Source organism: Stenella coeruleoalba, assembly GCF_951394435.1.
Source record: "Stenella coeruleoalba genome assembly, chromosome: 13".
Classification (NCBI taxonomy): Eukaryota; Metazoa; Chordata; class Mammalia; order Artiodactyla; family Delphinidae; genus Stenella; species Stenella coeruleoalba.
Genome location: NC_137159.1, coordinates 14,293,285 through 14,310,240, shown reverse-complemented (window position 1 = coordinate 14,310,240; position 16,956 = coordinate 14,293,285). Strand labels below are relative to the sequence as shown.

General features: G+C 38.3%; 1 protein-coding gene across 3 annotated transcripts in view; it reads right to left on the bottom strand.

Moving 5' to 3' along the window:
• Nucleotides 1–16,956, bottom strand: part of IMMT (inner membrane mitochondrial protein) — a 49,407-nt gene that overhangs the window by 17,996 nt on the left and 14,455 nt on the right. For 2 of the 3 annotated variants that reach the window (XM_079941432.1, XM_079941430.1), the window contains exons 2-7: nt 16,761–16,834; nt 15,734–15,923; nt 10,514–10,625; nt 8,483–8,620; nt 7,381–7,488; nt 2,794–2,930 (exon numbers count right to left, since the gene is read on the bottom strand). In XM_079941432.1, coding sequence (XP_079797558.1) covers nt 2,794–2,930; nt 7,381–7,488; nt 8,483–8,620; nt 10,514–10,625; nt 15,734–15,923; nt 16,761–16,834 — 759 coding nt within the window. The remainder of the gene's footprint in view (nt 1–2,793; nt 2,931–7,380; nt 7,489–8,482; nt 8,621–10,513; nt 10,626–15,733; nt 15,924–16,760; nt 16,835–16,956) is intronic. The other variant, XM_079941431.1, reaches the window with a different exon arrangement.

Sequence of the window (16,956 nt, the reverse complement as noted above, 5' to 3'; positions counted from 1 at the left end):
ACATGAGTGCAATCTCAGTGCGGTGTCCTGGGCCTTGGATGCCCAACCCGTATCTTCCCTTGTTAGAAACAGAAGTGGTTTTGCCTCTGCAGCCCTAAGCCTGCTACTTTAAGGGGAATAGGGCTCAGCAAAAGTAATGCCTCTGGTCTGGGTCATTCACAAGCAATTCTCCACATTATGTTCCTACTGACATCTAGTGTGATCTCAATTTTAAAGGTACATCCATTATCAATGGAAAGTTTAAACAACCAAGTTCCTTAAGGCAGGATTAACCCTGCCACCGGACCACTGTGGCAGTCTGAGGAAGCCTCTCCGGGTAACATTTTTAAATGCTTACAATGAAACTATTAGATTGCAGAGAAGCCCAATTACATTGAAATATGGTCACAAAATATACATTTTTTTAATTTTATGAAATAGAAACCAAGATCTAGTAGTAGAACTAATAAACACCCTAATCCAGAAGTAGTGATGGGCATAAATGATATTTCAAGAGATCTGCAAGTACCATAACGTAATATGAAAATACCTATGCTTTCTCTTGGTAATAAAGTTATGGATACTACTATACTAACACTACTGCTTTTGTTGTCACTATTCGTAATTGAAGAAAAGCTTTTGAGGCCAGGGAAAATAAAGATGTTTTCCATCCAAGTTCAGCGAGCCCCTGAATTCTATCCACAGACCCAACTCTAGATTAAGAACCCCTGCTTTTAGAAGAAATACTTGGTACTTCTTTTCTATCTTTGTATCTCACTTTTCTAATTTTTATGTTCTACATAGATTGTTGCAAAGTGACAAAACCAATTAATTTCATGGTGTGGATAATCAAGTTGAAGATTCAGTGAACTGCCACTTTAGCCATCTTGCAAAATAAAATACATCAAAAAAGTTGCTGGTTTGGGCCATATCAGTATCCTGTATAAAAAATTTTCCAAGACTTTATCATATGCTGTTACAAGACCCTGGTATTGTATTAAGATAACTCTTCATAACGAACCCAAACAGACTCATGAATCAGGTAAATGTCAATGACATATCTGGGGGCCAAAATGTGTCTCCCTCTGTTAAAGGTATTCCTGTTTACAGAGGTCCAAGGATAAGCTGTCCTGTGAAACAGACAGCGGATTCCCCCACGATCAAGCCTGGTCCAACTGTTTACAAACAATGCTTTGAGAAATTAACTCAGTATATATTATAGAACAGCCCATGTGCACCTACAGCTTCTTTTACTACAAGAAACAGGGTTGGGATCAATTTTTAACACTTCAAAACTTGTGTTCAATACGTTTTTCTGATTATTTTGTTAACACCAGCTAGTATTCCCTAATCTGGTTAACTGTGCTACTATAAAGTATCCTTTAGTTGTAACATCTTTATTGTAAACGATCTCATACTGTCTAATCCACATGCACTACGTTATGTGTTCAGTGGGAAGAGGAAATACCCTCTTATGCAGCCTTCCACCAAAGCAGTACCATGGACATCTAAAGCTTCTAATCACTGTCCTTCTGAAAGAACCTACTTGGGTTTGAACTCAACTTCCTGATATCATGCAACTTCCAGCCTTCTCTATACATGTGTCTAACCAGCATAGTAAATATTTCCTGTGTGGTTTCTACTTTCCTGACTGAACTCTGACTAAGATTTAAATTTTTCTCGTGGATTTTGAACAAAACAGAATTTTCTTTTAATTTTTCAAAGGCTGTAGCTTCTTGACTGTTTGCATCAGAGGTCTAATTTAACTCCTTTGTGATGCACGTACATACAACTAAAGCAATCTGAAGTGTATTTAAATTTTTTAAAAACCACAGTCATGGTGGCAAAGTAACTTTACGGATCATGCATGATCCTGATTCCTGAGATCTATAGGTTCTCTATTTCATTTTATTCTTTAAATGACTTGGTGTCAAGATACATTTTTATATACTGAATAACTGAATGTAATTATAAAGGAAATTTATTGAGTCCCAGTATTACATTTTTTAAAATATATTTATCTATTTATTTTTGGCTGTACTGGGCCCTCGCTGCTGTGCACAGTCTTTCTCTAGTTGCGGCGAGTGGGGGCTACTCTTTGTTGTGGTGTGCAGGCTTCTCGCTGTGGTGGATTCTTTCGTTGGGAGCACGGGCTCTAGGCGGATGGGTTTCAGTAGTTGTGGCACACGGGCTCAGTAGTTGTGGCTCACGGGCTCTAGAGTGCAGGCTCAGTAGTTGTTGCGCATGGGCTTAGTTGCTCCATGGCATGTGGGATCTTCCCGGACCAGGGCTCGAACCCGGGTCTCCTGAACTAGCAGGCAGGTTCTTAACCACTGCGCCACCAGGGAAGCCCTAAGTCCCAGTATTAGATTTTAATTAGTGTAATTACTTTATTCTGTGAAGTGTCCAATGTAAGTTAAATAATCAACATATAAGCATTTAAAGTAGCTGGTGTTTTGGGGTACCTGGGATCTCTGTATTATTCTTTTAACTGTGTGTCAATCTAAAAGTATCTCACACAAAAAAGTTTATTTTAAAAAATGGCTGGCGATTTTAAAGCAAAAGAAAACAGGCAAACAACAAATACATTCAAGCACTATTAAGATATGAAAGCAAATCTGAACTAATTCTTATATCATATCACCGTTGTGAGATAAAGCACCATTTATAAAATTCATTAAAAAGAACACCTGAAATTTTTTTTTTCATTTTTGTTTGTTTTTCTAAAAAGACAATCATTCTAGTTCGTTTTCGCTTAGTGAGAGAAAGCCCAACTTAGAAGGAAGAAATCGTGTCTAACATTCTTTGGCCCACCTCAGAATCGTCCATGGCTGTTTTCAGTATGTTGGCATGGGCAGTGACAGCCTGGACCGCAGCATTCTGAGCCACAATAGCCTGCTGAGTAATGTAAGCAGTCTGGCTCAGAGCATCTTCTAAGCTCTTGGCTAGTGCTGAAGTTAAAAAAAAAAAAAAAAAAAAAGTTAAAAACTAGATCCCTCCTGCCAAATGACTTTAATCTTTCCCTCTTCACCTGTTGAGTCTTACACTGCATTTCCCCCTCAAAACAAACAAAATACAGATTTAGCGAATCAAAATTTCACTTAAAAGTATGATAAAATATTAATAATTACTGAATCCAGATGGTGAATCTATGTGGGTTCATTACACTATTTTTACTTTTATGTATATCTGAATTTTTTCAAAATAAGACATGTTTTGGGTTTTCTATATGAAAGGGAAAATCGCAATAGGAAAGGCAAATATATAAAAAGATTGAAGATCACTTAAATAAGCCAGCATATAGTTTAAGAAACAATCAGAAAAATTTTGTGAAAGCGATTATAACTACAGTGAACAGCAAAAGGATAAACATGAAGATATAAAATAGGACATCAAAATCACAAAATGTGGAGGAGGGGAATAAGAAAATGTAGATCTTTTACAATGTGTCTGAGCTTATATGACTACCAGTCTAAAGCAAGCAGATATAGCAACGGGTTAACACACTTGAAAACAAGGGTAACCACAAATCAAAACACGCTACAGATTCACAAAAACCGAAAAGAAAGGAATTCAAACATAATACAAATGAAAACCATCAAACCCCAAAAGGAAGAACAAAAAGAAGAAGAAAGGAACAAAGAAGACATTCACTGGATAACAAGACTTTAAATGGCAAAAAATACATACCTATCAATAATTACCTTAAATGCCAATAGACTAAATGCTCCAATCAAAAGACACAGAGTGGCAGATTAGATAATAAAACAAGAACCTACAATATGCTGCCTACAAAAGACCCACATTAGGGCGAAAGACACACACAGACTGAAAGTGAGGGGATGGAAAAAGATATTTCATGCAAATGGAAGCAATAAAAAAGCAGGGGCAGCAATACTCAGACCAGAAAAAATACATTTTAAAATAAAGGCCATGGAGAAAGACAAAGAAGAAAGACAAAGATGGACACTATATAATGATAAAAGGATCAATACAAGAAGAGGATATTATACTCATTAACTTATGTGCACTCAATATAGGAGCATCTAAACACATAAAACAAATACTAACAGACATAAAGGGAGAAACTGATAGGAATACATTAATAGTAGGAGACTAACATCCCACTGACATCAACAGACAGATCTTTCAGACAAAACATCAACAAGGCAAAAGAGATCCCAAATGGCACAATAAAACAGTTAGACTTAATTGCTATCTACAGCGACACTACATCCAAAAAACCAGAATACACATTCTTTTCAAGCGTGCATGGAACATTCTCTAGGACAGACCACATACTAGGACACAAAACAAGCCTGAGAAATTGAGGATAAGTAATTAAAGATAGTAATTATTTCAAGCATCTTTTCTGACCATAAAGGCATGAAACTAGAAATCAAACACAGAAAGAAAAATGAGGAAAAACCTATTACATAGGGACTAAACAACATGCTACTAAAAATCCAATAATAGGTCAACAAGGAAATCAAAGAGAAATCAAAAAATACCTCGAGACAAACAACAATGAAAACACAACCATACAAAAATCTATGGGAGGCAACAAAAGCAGTCCTAAGAGGGACATTCATAGCAATAAAGGCCTTCCTCAAAAACAAACAAATAAAACTCAAATAAATAACCTAACCTACCACCTAAAAGAATTAGAAAAAGAAGAACAAAACCTAAATTCAGCAGGAGGAAGGATATAATAAAGATTAGAGATGAAATAAATAACACAGAGATTAAAAAAATAGAAAAAAAAAACAAAGCAGGAGCTGGTTTTTTGAAAGGGTAAACAAAATCGACAAACCTCTATCCAGGCTCACCAAGAAGAAGAGAGGACCCAAATAAACAAAATAAGAAAGAGGAGAAATAACATCTAATACCACAGAAATACAAAAGAAATCATTAAGAAGAAAATACTATGAACAGTTATATGCCAACAAAGTGGACAACCTTGAAGAAATGGACAACTTTCTAGAAACATACATCCTGCCAAAACTGAATCAAGAAGAAACATAATTTGTACAGACTAATCACTAGAAATGAAATAGAATCTATAATTTTAAAAAATTCCCTGCAAACAAAAATCCAGGATCAGATGGCTTCAATGGGGAATTCTACAACAATATACAAAGAACTTATACCTATCCTTCTCAAATTCTTCCAAAAGACTGAAGAGGAGGGAACACTCCCAAGGTCAATCTATAAGCCAATATCACCCTGATACCAAAACCAGACAAATACACTACAAAAAAAACCCGAAAATTACAGGCCAATATCTTTGATGAATGGAGATGTCAAAATCATCAACAAAATATTAGCAAACTGAATACAACAACATATAAAAAGGATCATATACCATGATCAAGTTGGATTCATTCCAGGGTCACAAGGATGGTTCAACATATGCAAATCTGTCCCTGTGATACACCACAGCGACAAAAACCACATGATCATCTCGATAGATGCAGAAAAAGCATTTGATAAAATTCGACACCGCTTCATGATAAAAACTCTCACCAATGTGGGAGAACATAATAAAAGCCATTTATGGCAAACCCACAGCCAATATAATACTCAACAGTGAAAAGCTGAAAGCCTTCCCACTAAATTGTGGAACAAGACAAGGATGCCCACTCTCACCACTTCTATTCAACATAGTACTGGATAGTCCTAGCCACAGGAATCAGACATGAAAAAGAAATAAAAAGGATCCAAATTGGAAGGGAAGAGGTAAAATTGTCATTATATGCAGATGACATGACATTCTATATAGAAAACCCTAAAGATTCCACACAAAAACTAGTAGAACTGATAAATGAATTCAACAAGGTGACAGGATACAAGATTAATATAAAAAAATCTGTTGCATTTCTTTACACTAACAATGAAACATCAGAGAGAAAGTAAAGAAACAATTCCCATTTAAAGTCACACTAAAAAATAAAATAAAATACCTACAAATAAACCTAACCAAGGAGGTGAAAGACCGATACACTGATAAAGGAAACTGAAGATGATTCTAAGAAATAGAAAGATATCCCATGTTCTTAAACTGGAAGAATTAACATTGTTAAAATGTCCACAGTACTCAAAGCAATCTACAGATTTAATGCAATCCCTACCAAAATACCCATGACATTATACACAGAACTACAACAAATAATCCTAAAATTTATATGGAACCAGAAAAGACCCAGAATTGCCAAAACAATCCTGAGGAAAAAGAACAAAGTTGGAAAGATATCCCTCCCAGACTTCAGGCAACACTACAAAGCTCAGTAATCAAAACAGTGTGGTACTGAAAGAAAAAGAGACATATGGATCAATGGAACAGAATAAAGAGCCCCAAAATAAACCCACACAGCTAAGACCAAAAACCAAATGCAAGTAATCAAACGAATGCCCTACATCTGCGCTCATTCTGGCCCTTCTACTCTGTACACAATTCTAACAAACTTGCCTCCTAGGAGTAGGACAGAGCCAGCAAGTTGAAGGAAAACAAGAACCACTCAAGACAAAAAAAAAAAAAAAAACCAGAAAAACGTGATGGAGACAAAAAACAAAAAAACCGAAAAACTATAAACAGCTGTCCTAAGAATTTAAAACTAACATCTCTTGGTCCAGCAAAAAGCTACATGCACACTACCTCCAGGGACATCAATATATTGTAGCACAGTACAATAAATTATGTTCCAGGTACCTCGTTTAAGACAGGAAAATACATTTTTAGGTAACTTATATCCGTGTTTTATTTGGCCCTGTGGCAGGCGGGCTCTTAGTTCCCCGACCAGGGATCACACCTGGGCCCTTGGCGCAGAGTCCTAACCACTGGACCGCCAGGAAGTCCCACTAACATCTTTCTTTAAGCCATCAAAAAACCTAATGTAAAACTGAAACTTAAAAAGGAATATGCTTCGGTTAGGTGGAAACTAGCAATGTGTGGAACATTCCATCCCCCAATGATGTCAGATAAGGGGGCGGCCAGACTGAGCCCAGAGGCCAGGTAATAAACCAGAGTAGGAGCCATTCCAACCTGCACAAATAAATGTGTAACAGTTAGAAGTGTAACAGTTAGAAGACTCTTAAGCAAGTGGCCAAAACATAAATAATTTGTGTTCCGCAGAGTATAAGGAATCTTCAGCACTAACCATGATAAAAACAAAAGGACAAAGTACGTGAATCACTTGAATTTATGCGTATTAGAATAGCCCTTGTCACCTGGGTAAAAGTTTAGATGGAAAGAACACAAATGATGAAATAAAGATGGTGAACAGAGCAACACCACTGAAGGAACCACAAAGAGCTGACGGATGAGAAACTTGTGTGACAGCTAAAGAAAAGAGCAACCGAGAGAGATGACCCAAGTACTTAAGAAGCATCAGGTTTACATACACTCAATCTTAACTTGTTCTTGCTTCTCCTGTTGCGCAAGCCGAGCTGCAACTTCTTCAGGTGGCCGCTCCCTTACAGAAGTTGAGGACGCTTCCTCTTGCAGTAAAACTAAATGAAAGGCAATCAAATTTCAGCACAGAATTTCAACAGCTAATGGGGACATAAAAACACCATCATTTGTGCTTGCCAGATGTATCAACTTGAGGGCATTTTTGTGATAAAGATTCTAAAACCACATCATCACTCAACGATTCCAACATGAAGAAATAAAGGGTCAGCTCTCAGCAATCCCATTATTGGGCATATACCCTGAGAAAACCATAATTCAAAAAGCGTCATGTACCAAAATGTTCATTGCAGCTCTATTTACGATAGCCCAGAGATGGAGACGACATAAAGTGCCCATCATCGGATGAATGGATAAAGAAGATGTGGCACATATATACAACGGAATATTACTCAGCCATAAAAAGAAACGAAATTGAGCTATTTGTAATGAGGTGGATAGACCCAGAGTCTGTCATACAGAGTGAAGTAAGTCAGAAAGAGAAAGACAAATACCGTATGCTAACACATATATATGGAATTTAAGAAAAAAAAATGTCATGAAGAACCTAGGGGTAAGACAGAAATAGAGACACAGACCTACTGGAGAACGGACTTGAGGATATGGGGAGGGGGAAGGGTGAGCTGTGACAAAGCGAGAGAGAGGCATGGACATATATACACTACCAAACGTAACATAGATAGCTAGTGGGAAGCAGCTGCCTAGCACAGGGATATCAGCTCGGTGCTTTGTGACCGCCCGGAGGGGTGGGATAGAGAGGGTGGGAGGGAGGGAGACGCAAGAGGGAAGAGATATGGGAACATATGTATATGTATAACTGATTCACTTTGTTATAAAGCAGAAACTAACACACCATTGTAAAGCAATTATACCCCAATAAAGATATTTAAAAAAATAAATAAATAAAGGGTCAGCTCTTAAACCCCTTGTTTTCAAAGATTTATTCAGACTTTGAAATTTAGGGAATGCCTAGACATTGCATAGTTCTGATGAGCATATCATTTACATAACCACAAATACAGATAATTTAACTACCTGAAGTTGCAGGCTTGGGTTTTCCTTCACCAGTTTCAGGGTGATCAGTTTCTGTAGATTCCTCATGCTGAACCAAAGGCGCTGGGACGGACAGTGTGTCACCTGCCGCAGAAATAATTTGAGCTGCCTCTGTAGGTGCTATAAATATATGTTACACATGGTATTTACAGTTTCCTGGGTTAACAGAGAAACACACAGGAATCCACTGCTACTACCTCCCACTTCACATCTGACTCCTTAAAGACACAAACACATGTGCTGCCACTACTCAAACACACAGTCAGGGGCGCTGTCCACTGCACAAACCCACACACAATGAGCAATGGCTGGGAAAGCACAAGAGAAGAGTCTGGTCAGCATCCACCTGCATTTCAACCATTATTCTCAGGCAAGCCTTCTAATAACAGTACTAAATGGTACTAAATCTTGACATGAGAAGGGGACGTAAGATTTACATAACATGGAAAAATAATAACAAATGAGAAAAGAGCCTGTAATGAAGAAGGTAGATAAAAGAAAGTAACCAAAAACTATTTTTTAATTGCTCTGAAGAGTGGCAGAGGTGAAAGAGGTGTGGGCAAGAACAGCACGGCAATTTTAAACACAAAGAAGACAAGTTCACAGTTTAGATGGTGAGTGAGTAAAGGACAGGACTCGGTTAAAGAAATTACTTCACAGACATATTTTTAAAGAAGGTTGAAAAATCAAGAGCTTATAAATTATAAATAAAAGTGTTGATGGAAGAGAAATGAGTAATTCTGAAGGTGGAATAGATGGTGGGGTGGGGAGCAACTAAATGGAGAAAAAAAAATTTAAATAAACTGAAGGTCCCATTTAAGAGTTAAAGTTGGATTATCACAAGGCCCATTAACTGGTCTCCTTGCTGCGTCCGTGGTTCCTTTATCTATTCTCCACAATAGCCAGTAATCTTATTAAAAGTCAGCTATCAAAAAAAAAAAAAAATGTCAGCTATCAACCCCGGCTCATAATCCTCCCAACAACTTCCCATCCTACTCAGACTAGAAAACAAAACTCTTATGATGGCCTCCAACGACTGCCACTATAGGCTTTCTGCTCCCTCTCTATTATTGCTATTATTCTCCTCTTACTCTACCCCGGTTTCATTTGCTCCTTGCTAGAATACGCCAAGCCTTTGCACTAGCTAATCCTGCCTGGATGCTCTTCCCCACCAGCCCTTTACATGACTGACTCCCTCATCTCTTTCTAGTGTCTGCCCAAATGACACCTTCCAGAGGAAACTTTTCTTACCCACTCCATTTAAAATTGCAATATTCCCTCCCACACTTATCACTGTATGACATCCTAGACATAATTTACTTGTATATTTATATGCGACTTCCCTCCCCTCATCCCACTAAGGAATCGTCACAGCATTTGTGTGTTTGTTTTTACTGTTTTGTTCACTGCTATAACCCCAGTGCCTAAAAGACACCCAGCACTTGGCACACAGTAGATACTCAGTATTTACTGAGTGAAAGTCAGGTGATTTAATCAAGGACAGAAGTGAAAGGAGAAACATAATAAATTCAAATGCATGCAGACCAGGTTAGGACTAGGCACTGCTATAAATTAGTGTGGGATTACAATCATCAAGGGGAAAAAATCTGCAGATCAAAACTAGATGAAGACACTTCATCACTAAGAAAGAAGAGAGAAGAAAGAGCTGGTGAACAGGCAGAAAAAAGAGGTGTGGAAAGAGAACAAATCTTAAAATCTAAAGAGAGGGAAAGCTAGGAGTCAGAGAAAAGGAAAAAGAAACAGAAAAATAAGTGTGTTGCAGGCAAGACAATTCTTGTTACCATTACTTAGTAGCTGTTCACAATAAAGCCCAATTTCATATCCCACTCAACCCTTAAAAGGAGGGCCAAGATGACAGGTGAGAATACTCCCTCCCCAAGGTGAGGGAAGAGTCCTTCATGGGGACGGGCCCCCCTCTTGACCATGGGTACAAATACATTAAAACAATTCATTTACCTATACTTTTAAAAGAATGATTCTAAATATAGGTACCTGTTGTTGAAGTTGAAGCGTCTCCCTTTTGTTTCTGGAGCTGTGAAGCAGGCTGTTTAGATTCTTTCATTGTCTCAGATACACTAGAGGTTTTTAGTGGACCAGACTGAATCTTGGAAATGAAAAACATTTAACATTTCAGATATGACAGTGTTCTTAAAAACAGGCAGCACAAAGTATCTTGTATTATTTTAAAAGTCAAGTTTTTCAGGCTTTTAACATAAAGGTATCAACAATTTACAACAATGTATTTTATTTTTTAATTTTTTTTAAGCTTCTTTATTGGAGTATAATTGCTTTACAACGGTGTGTTAGTTTTGGCTGTATGACAAAGTGAATCAGCTACATATATACATATATCCCCATATCCCCTCCCTCTTGCGTCTCCCTCCCACCCTCCCTATCCCACCCCTCTAGGTGGTCACAAAGCACCGAGCTGATCTCCCTGTGCTATGCGGCTGCTTCCCACTAGCTATCTATTTTACATTTGGTAGTGTATATATGTCCATGCCACTCTCTCACTTCGTCCCAGCTTCGTCTCACTCCCCGGGTTCTCAAGTCCATTCTCTACGTCTGCGTCTTTATTGCTGTCCTGCCCCTAGGTTGATCAGAACCATTTTTTTTTTAAGATTCCATGTATATGTGTTAGCATACGGTATTTGTTTCTCTCTTTCTGACTTACTTCACCATGTATGACAGACTCTAGGTCCATCCACTTCACTACAAATAACTCAATTTCGTTTCTTTTTATGGCTGAGTAATATTCCATTGTATATATGTGCCAAAACAATGTATTTTATTAACCATAGTAAGAGAAGCCATCGTACTAGAAAAACGCAGTCCAAAAATGTCATTCCAAATGACTAGTCTATATTTTAATAGTAACAAAGACTTCTCTTAGGGCAACTAATAAAGTACATGATATATGACCTTCCCTTTAAACACCATTCCTTTTATATATACAACACTGAGAAGGCTATTTCCATTCGCATTCTAAATCCAGTTATGGTGTCTTCTAAATAAATTCAGTTAAAAACAAATGTTTTTTTAGAAGGCTCTGAGTAAAAATGAAAATTCATCTTTTTTCTCTCTAATCTCCAAGATTCCCATACCTGCACACTAAGATATATGATCTAATTGTGAGTAATGCCTGTTTTTCTCTTTCTCAATAACCACCTGCCTTAAGTTTAAGGCACCACTCATTAACAGGACTGCCAGGTGATGTGCCACAGAAAATTACTGAGTAACAGAAATATTTTCATTCACCACCTATGCTGTCCCCTTTTTTGCCAGAACTTGGCAGTGGGACTCAGATATCCCTAAGATGTCTACTCAAACATAATAGAAATGGTTCTGAATTTTGTCACTACCAGAAATCAGAAATATATCCATTTTCGGGCTTCCCCGGTGGCGCAGTGGTTAAGAGTCCGCCTGCCGATGCAGGGGACACGGGTTCGTGCCCCGGTCCGGGAAGATCCCACATGCTGCGGAGCGGCTGGGCCCATGAGCCATGGCTGCTAAGCCTGCGCGTCCAGAGCCTATGCTCCGCAACGGGAGAGGCCACAACAGTGAGAGGCCCGCATACCGCGCAAAAAAAAAAAAAAAAAAAAAAAAAAAAAAGAAATATATCCATTTTCTTATTATTAAAATTTTGTTATTTTTTAACTCATGAAATGCATGCTCACTATATAACAAGCAAAATAACATACATCAAGATACATCATTGTTTTAGTTTGCCCCTTCATTGCTCCTTCCAGCACTCTCAGGGAGCCACTGCTAATGCCCTGAAATCTATCCTTCCACCCATGAGCTCAGGTATATATACATATACAATTTTTCATTTCTTTAAACAAACTAAAATAGTTAATTTTATATTATACAAATTATCATGTAACCCTTTTTTCATTTAACAACATATTATGGACATTTGCTTCTGGTCAAGAAATTCTTTTTAGTTGAATAATATTCTAATTTAATTGTGTATCCTAATGGAGTGGCAAATCCCATAATTTGGTCAATTACTCCCCTACTTATGGACATTCAAGTTGTTTCCTGATTTTTGTTAAGCATTCTTGTCCACAGACAACTGAAAAGCACTAGAGTGTGCTGTCTGCAGGACAGTTGCCAGAAGAGGGAGTGCTGGGTCAGAGGGTTTGTATATTTTTAAGACATTACCACTTTCACATAAGGTTCTGGCAACTCACACTTCTCACAACAAATGTGTGTGTATGTGTTTGTGTATAAATACGGCCTATTTCCAGACTCCGTTGTTCTGTTCCTCTAATTTCTATTCCTATGTCAAAACCTTATTGTTTGATGAAAGTAGGATTGTAACAGTCAGTATCTGGAAAAGCAAGTGACCTCTGACCCCCTACCCCAACATTTAAAAATGTCCTTGACTAGTCTTATACATTACTTATTCCTCCACATGAACTTTAAAATCATCTTGTCTGGTTCTTCACCCTCTGGAAAAATCAATTAGAATTCATATCAGATGTCTGTGTGTGTACTTATGTACATATACACACATATCATAAAAACATTATTTCTCTCAAATATATACATATTTAAGAGAGATTTGAGAGAAATGCATATATTTAAGAGAAATGACATTTTTATATTACATCCCATCCAGGAACATAACATTTGTCACCATTTAGACAGGTCTTATTCTATGTCCATCAAAAAGATTTTAGGTTTATCTTCTCTCAGTATTTACTGTCTATGCATAAATAACCATGTTGACACTAAAAGGGTTACCATGAAATAAAATGCATAGTTTCTAAAAGAAACAAGTTTGTAAGAAAGCACAACCGTATAGAGTGCTGAATAAATGGTACAAATTAAAAAATAAAAACAATAATTGCTATTGGAATTCAGCTGTGTAGTGAAAGATGCAGGCCTTGAAGAGAACACTGAAAGACAAAAGAAAGGAAGTCACTCTGAGTAGAAGACAAACATGAGAAGAGTTGTACATATGGAAAGGATCACTCTTTAGTTCTCTAGTTTACCAAGGACCTTGGAAGAATGCCTGGTACATAATAAGCACTTGATTGACATTTGAGTAAATGAATGAATGAAAAGCACAAGGCATATTTGTAAGGTAAACAAGTATGAAACTAAGTATTTATGAGCAGGACCATACAGAGATAAGACTGGAAATGTAAATGAGAGCCAGAATGCCAAGGGTACTAAATGTCAACCTAAGAACCAGCAAAAGTCATAAACTACAGAAATAAAGGAACCAACAGCCAGCTCCTAGGTTAACATTTAACCTCCTGGCTTCACTTTCCTTATTCAGAACATGAGACAATCTCTCTTCTGTCTTTAAAGCAATAGGAATCAAAGTTCTTGATTAAGTGATATGATGAAAATATCATGAAAACATCACAGCACTTATTCTAGAAGATTCTCTGATACTGATATAAGGATGGCCTAGATCATGTTAGGAAGAGAGACTGGGGGTTGGAGACTGGGAGGAAGTGGGAAAGGCTGTGTGTCAGGGGAGAGGAACAGGACTAATTTAAATACAAAGTGATAAAGGTCAGAAATGAGATAAAGATGGTGGAAAGAAAACAATAAACATTAGAGATCTAACAAGATAGGATAGCTAGGACTTCCCTGGTGGCCCACTGGTTGAGAACCCGCCTGCCAACGCAGGGGACACAGGTTTGAGCCCTGGTCCAGGAAGATCCCACATGCCGCGGAGCAACTAAGCCCGTGCGCCACAACTACTGAGCCTGCGCTCTACAGCCCGCGAGCCACAACTACTGAAGCCCACGCACCTACAGCCCGTGCTCCACGACAAGAGAAGCCACTGCAATGAGAAGCCCGCACCACAACGAAGAGTAGCCTCCACCTGCCGCAAGCAGAGAAAGCCCACGCGCAGCTACGAAGACCCAATGCAGCCAAAAATAAATTAAATAAATAAATGAATGAATTAAAAAAAAAAGAAATGAATGACATTAAAAAAAAAGATAGGATAGCTACAAAATATGGGCAGCTGTGAGGATGAATCCAAGAATTCTAACTGAGCTACTTGACAGCGTGGTACAATCTTTAATACATAAAAAGCAAATCAGGAAGCGCGCAAGTTTTGAGGTGGTGGAGTACAGACATGCAAAGTTCACAAGTGGCAATGTTCAGCAGGGTAGGGAAAGTGGGGCAAGAAGAGGCCAAGGCTATTGAGAATGACACCTGAAGTCATGTCAAGGGCAAAAAGAACACTACTCTGAACTGTTCAGCCTGACTGTATGCTCCTGAAATTGCTTCCAGTTCTTTCTCCCAGGTCATGGAGCTTAAAATAGGCCCAGGACTTTAGAATGAAGCCATAGGATTCTGCTCCTCGACTACTGAAGCTGCAACACTACCTCCCTCAGCCCACGTGGACATTTTAAAGTTCAGATGGAAGAATAAATGCTGTAGAAGACCAAGAACATGTTGAGTCATTTGGGGTGGAGGTGAGAGAAGTCAGAGGACACCTGCTTTTCCACATAGTAACTCTGTCATAGGATTGGTCTCGAGACCATGTTAGATACTGCAGAACAGACGTCTACCCAGTTTCTAATAAAGAACTGGTCAGCCATGTCCAGCCTCACAGCATAAAGAAATATCCAATACCAAAGCAGCAAAAATTCATGCTCTCTTTTATACATTTTTTTCAAGCACCCGTTTGAAAGAGGAAATACGTTAACATGTTTAAAAAAATTTGTAAGCCTAATGGGGGAAAAAGAAGAATATGAAGAATATGCACAAAGTTCCAGGAATACTAGAAGGTATTCCCGTCACAGAATCGGTACGTAGCTGAAAATTCTGCGGCTGTTTTGAGGTCTAAAAGGAGCCATTACTAACTATGACACGTGGGTCCTGTGTCATGGCCATTCTACGTTTATGTTTTTAGTCTTCTAAGTCAGAGTTTGAGGGCTGCAATGCTGTAGGCTGACACAGAACCCCCTCCATCCACAGGGCAGCTGGGGTTACTTCTGCCCGAGCTGCCCCTTCCATTTAGCCTTGTGTGCCACATAATTATTTTCTATACGATGTGGACTAAAGGAGAGCACTTATGGGACTCCAAAGGGATAAAAATCCAGCTCCACGTAATATTACTTCAATTTTTTAAAAAATGAAAACATATACCCGGCAAAATATTTTCAAGATGAAAACAACCTGCTTTTCAAAGTATTCTCTAGGATAAGCTGAAATTGTGCTTAAAACTCTTACCGGCTTCTTTGGCAATGGAACAGTATACGGTGGGGAACCAAGAACCATCTCAAAGAGCTTGTCTGAGTAAGGTATGGTTTTCTCTACATTTTTCCGGAAATGGGAATCCCATTTGGCATACAGGATAGTGCCACCGATACCGCCACCAACAAACAAGATGCCAGCTCCAGCAATTTTGCTAGGAGACAACCTAAGTGAAAGAAACAGGAAATACATTTTTATTTTTTGGCTCTCCTAAACCTACTTCCCTAGACTAATGCAAGAGTCTCAAAGACCTCAAGCCTCTATTTCTCTACCACTGATTCAGATCACAGCAGCCCAGTTTATCACCACAGCTGCACATCACCTTTCCTCCTATGTTCACAACACAAAATAATATTTCTTTATGGATAATTTTTTAACACAGTAATATCTAGGATAGGAAGAATGAAGCAATCTTCCCTCTAACACTTAACACTTAGCATGTTCAGGGACTTCCCTGGCGGTCCAGTGGTTAAGAATCCGCCTGCCAATGCAGGGGGTGCAGGTTTGATCCCTGGTCAGGGAGCTAAGATCCCACATGCCTCCTAGACTTTAAAAATGGTCCACATCAAAAAAAAAAAACAAACCTTGGCATGTTCACAATCACGAGGTTTCCTTTGAACCCAAAAAACAAGTATGACTAATTTTCAACAGTCCTCTCCCTTAAACATTTCCATAAATACAATAAAACAAATGTCAAGTAGAACAAATACTTCTAAAGTTCCAACGTGCTGAGTTCTGGATGTATATCTATTTGCCATAAAGGGGTGGGGGGGTCTACCTTGGATGCCATCCAGTCACCAAAGAACCAAAAGGAGCACCCTGACAAATTTTCGCCTACAAATAAATAATGCTCCAAAGATATTATGGCAAAGCTCCAGTGTTTGTACCCCTTAAAAAAAAAGATTTTATGCAGATATTCTCATATCCAAAGAACGAACACACACACACGCCCCTCAGCACACAGTTAAAAGCCTGTTTATTTACAGGGAGACATGCTACATACCGAGAACCGCCTGGAGTGGAGTATCTACGGCATGGTCGCAATGGACGGAGTACAAACTTCCCACAAAGACAACTCTAGAGAAGAAGGAAAAAACACCACAACCAATAGAGTTATAAGAATCTGGGAGGACTTTAGGGTTGGGAACTCAGTAGCAGTACTTTTATTACCAATACAAACGTCTTCATTAAACAAAAAT